This window comes from Strix uralensis, chromosome 31, assembly GCF_047716275.1.
Source record: "Strix uralensis isolate ZFMK-TIS-50842 chromosome 31, bStrUra1, whole genome shotgun sequence".
In the NCBI taxonomy this organism is placed as follows: Eukaryota; Metazoa; Chordata; class Aves; order Strigiformes; family Strigidae; genus Strix; species Strix uralensis.
This window is the reverse complement of record NC_134002.1, coordinates 3,100,080-3,103,666: the sequence shown is the minus strand read 5'-3', so window position 1 is coordinate 3,103,666 and position 3,587 is coordinate 3,100,080. Positions and strand designations below refer to the sequence as shown.

Sequence of the window (3,587 nt, the reverse complement as noted above, 5' to 3'; positions counted from 1 at the left end):
GGTGCTTGAAAGCCATGGGGTGACAGTCCCAGGCAGATCCCTGTGATCATTCACCATCTCCAGAGGAACTGGCCACCTACGGGTGAAGACTCAGCTCAGGCCCAACCTTAACACCTTGCCCCATGTCCTCCTCCCTTAGAGAACCAAACACAGCAGATTGGCCTTGTGGGGGCAATTTCTTCAGCCTGACCTCAGCTTTGGAAGAGCCCGAACTCCAGACATTGAGGAAATCCCCTTTAATTACAGAGATGCCACATGGGAGGCCAGCTGTACCATCGTGTCAGACACATGAGAACAGACCCCTGGGTCAGACAGGCTGGTTCATGCCTCTGGGGAAGTGGAGTGGGTGCAGACATGGACAAACATGACTATGACAGATCAAATGCCCAAGTGCAGAAGGTTCCAATAATGAATTTGAAATCACTTCTGAAGAGACATGGACAGGTTAATGGTTCTGAGAAACAGCTGATTGAATCAGCTTCTTCAATGTCTCTTTAAGCTCCTGGTTCCTCATGCTGTAGATGAGGGGGTTCACTGCCGGAGGCACCACTGAGTACAGGAATGACACCATCAGGTCCAGGGATGGGGAGGAGACAGAGGGGGGCTTCAGGTAGGCAAATGTGCCAGTGCTGACAAAGAGGGAGACCACGGCCAGGTGAGGGAGGCACGTGGAAAAGGCTTTGTGCTGCCCCTGCTCAGAGGGGATCCTCAGCACGGCCCTGAAGATCTGCACATAGGACACCACAATGAAAACAAAACATCCAAAAAGTAAACAGGCACTAACCATAATAAGCCCAACTTCCCTGAGGTAGGAGTGTGAGCAGGAGAGCTTGAGGATGTGGGGGATTTCACAGAAGAACTGGTCCACAGCATTGCCTTGGCAGAACGGCATTGAAAATATATTGGCTGTGTGCAAGAGAGAATTGAGCAACCCAGTGCCCCAGGCAGCTGCTGCCATGTGGACACAAGCTCTGCTGTTCAGAAGGTTCCCATAGTGCAGAGGTTTGCATATGGCAACATAGCGGTCGTAAGACATGATGGTGAGGAGAGAAAACTCTGCTGTTATCAAGAAGGCAAACATAAAGACCTGGGCAGCACACCCTTGGTAAGAGATGGGCCTGGTGTCCCAGAGGGAATTGTCCATGGCTTTGGGGAGAGTGATGGAGATGGAGCCCAGGTCGAGGAGGGAGAGGTTGAGGAGGAAGAAGTACATGGGGGTGTGCAGGTGGTGGTCACAGGCGATGGTGGTGATGATGAGGCCGTTGCCCAGGAGGGCAGCCAGGTAGATGCCCAGGAAGAGCCAGAAGTGCAAGAGCTGCAGCTCCCGTGTGTCTGCGAATGCCAGGAGGAGGAACTCAGTGATGGAGCTGCCGTTGGACATTTGATCCCTCACGGTATGAGGGCCTGGTCACAGAGGAAAAAGCATCAATAAGTTAGGACAGATTTCTAATTTCTCTCTATTCAGTTTCTCATGATGCTGCTGGATAACACAGAGCTGCCCTGGGAGAGCTGTGCCCTTCTGGAGGGCAGGCTGCAGCCCAGCAGGACCCCACTGGAAAGAGTCGAATGTCGCAAAGGTGGGGAGACCTGAAGGGTGAACTGGCTTATTTGTATCACCCTGAGCCTGCAGATTACGAAGGCACTTGGACATTTCACTGTCATGGAAACATCTGCATGGCAATGCCCACAGGTATTGCTCACAGCTGAACCCCACCCCGTCCTAGAGAGTCCGGTGATACCAACACGGGGAGCAGAGGCAGAAGGGGAAATATGGACAAATGCCACAGAGCTGCTGTGAGGAGGCAAGAGTGACAGAGGGTCAGGCTCTGCTGGGTGGGAGAAGAGACCAGGGGTTTCCTTTGGAGTAGGTATCTGCACTGCAGGGGATGGCAGGGAGGTGCCTGAATTCCTCCTCCAAACCTGTTTCCAGTAGCAGCTCCCTCCTACTCTCTGCCCATGTCTGTATTGCCTGGAGCTGTAACAACCAGGAGCTGCTTCTCTGTTCCCACGTCTCCTCCCTGTCAGTGCTCACAGCCCCCATCCCACCCACTGTGTGCTCAGCTCTGTCCTACAGACCCCTCCTGGAAGCAGGATCCTGTCCAAGGGCATCTCTGTGTGTGCGGGGGCTCAAGAGAGGCTCAGACAAATTCTAACAGGAGGTGAGGTCTTAGTGACTGCTCCAGAAAGGAGAAATAAATTCTCATCTCCCACTGCCCACCCAGTAAAACAAGAGGACACTTACCATGTTAACTGCTGCGAAGATTTCTCCTCCAGTGAGCTCTCAGCATCCTGCCACTGCCGTCTGCCTTTCCCCTCTCTGTGCCCGGCTCCTCTGCCCTCGGTGCCTGCAGGCAGTGCCCTCAGCCCTGATGCGCTTTGCAGAGGAGCTGCTCCTGGGCAGAGCTCTCTGCAGCGCTGACCACTTGCCCTCAGCTCCTTCCGTCCCAGGAGCCCAGCCCAGCCATGCAGCAGAGGACCAGCCTAAGGTGACATTTTAATGACCCCTCAGGTGGGTTTGGTGCTGAGTCCATGAGCCCGACACTGAGAAGCTGCTGAAGAAATCTCTGAGGAAGTCCAATTTAGATTCAAACTCCAAAGTTTCTTGTGGCTTTAATGGGTCCCACTGAGGGACACTGTTGACAAAGCCTCCCCAGGCTCCACTTAGAGCAGAAATGTGGAGGCAGTGATGGCAGGTAGGGAAAAGCAAAGGAAAGGTGGCTCTGATGCTGAGGAAACCTGCATGTGTTTCATGAAGCCAAAGGGCCAAGCCCTGAGCCCATTAACCAAAGAGCCAAGCCGTGACCCCCAGCCCCTGGGAAGGGAGATCCTGTCCCTCACCCATTGCTCAGGGCTCTTCCTGGGGCAGTGGGTGATGGAGATGTGCACCTGCCAGGCTCCTGAGTAGGGACAAGGGGGCAATGAGGCCCCAGTGGTGCAGGGGACTGTGCCTCCTCATAGGCATCAGTGGCAGAAACACCAGCCATGGCCAAAGTGAGAAAGAGGGTGACTTGGTTGGGTGCTTTCAGCTTTTCCACAACCCTCTGTCTTCTCCACCACAGGCTGTCCTTTGGTTTTGCGTCACCTGTGCCTCTTTCTCTGCAGGCTGTAATCACCCACCCAGCTGTCTCACCTTGCTCTCACCTGAGCATCTTCCTTCCTCTATTGATATCTCACCATCCTCCCTGGGTCTTTCTTGGAATGTTGGGTTTTGGTTTTTGAAATCTTCCAAAAGCCTTGCACTGATCCAGACTCCTTCTGGGTGATCTGTTACACTGCAGCCCTGGCCTTGGAGTGAATACTTTTTCTCCCTGTGTACAGCCTGGACATCTCCAGCTGCCCTTTCTGGTGTTATTTCATTCTCATGCTGTTTTCCACTATGAAGAAAAACTCCACCATCTCTGAAACCTCTCTGCAGGCCCTCTCACCTTACTCCTATTCTGTCCAGATTCTCAGCACCAGTGAGCCCAGGGTCTTCAACATCTCTATACTGGTCATGTGCTTGAGGCCTCCAAATGCCATCTTGGGAGATGTCTGGGCACTCTCCAAGATGTTTGCAGATGAAAGCATAGTGGTCATAGGCCAGGAAA

At 53.4% G+C, this 3,587-nt stretch overlaps 1 protein-coding gene across 1 annotated transcript; it reads right to left on the bottom strand.

Annotated features, from left to right (window-relative positions):
* Positions 1–445: 445 nt before the first annotated feature.
* On the bottom strand, positions 446–1,381 carry LOC141936007 (olfactory receptor 14A16-like). The gene has a single exon (XM_074852742.1). It carries the CDS (start codon positions 1,379–1,381, stop codon positions 446–448), a length of 936 nt encoding a protein of 311 aa, XP_074708843.1.
* Between the last annotated feature and the right edge of the window lie 2,206 nt (positions 1,382–3,587).

Excerpts from the sequence above, each read along its gene's own strand:
- LOC141936007 (XM_074852742.1), bottom strand. The coding sequence starts at position 1,381 with ATGTCCAACGGCAGCTCCATCACTGAGTTCCTCCTCCTGGCATTCGCA.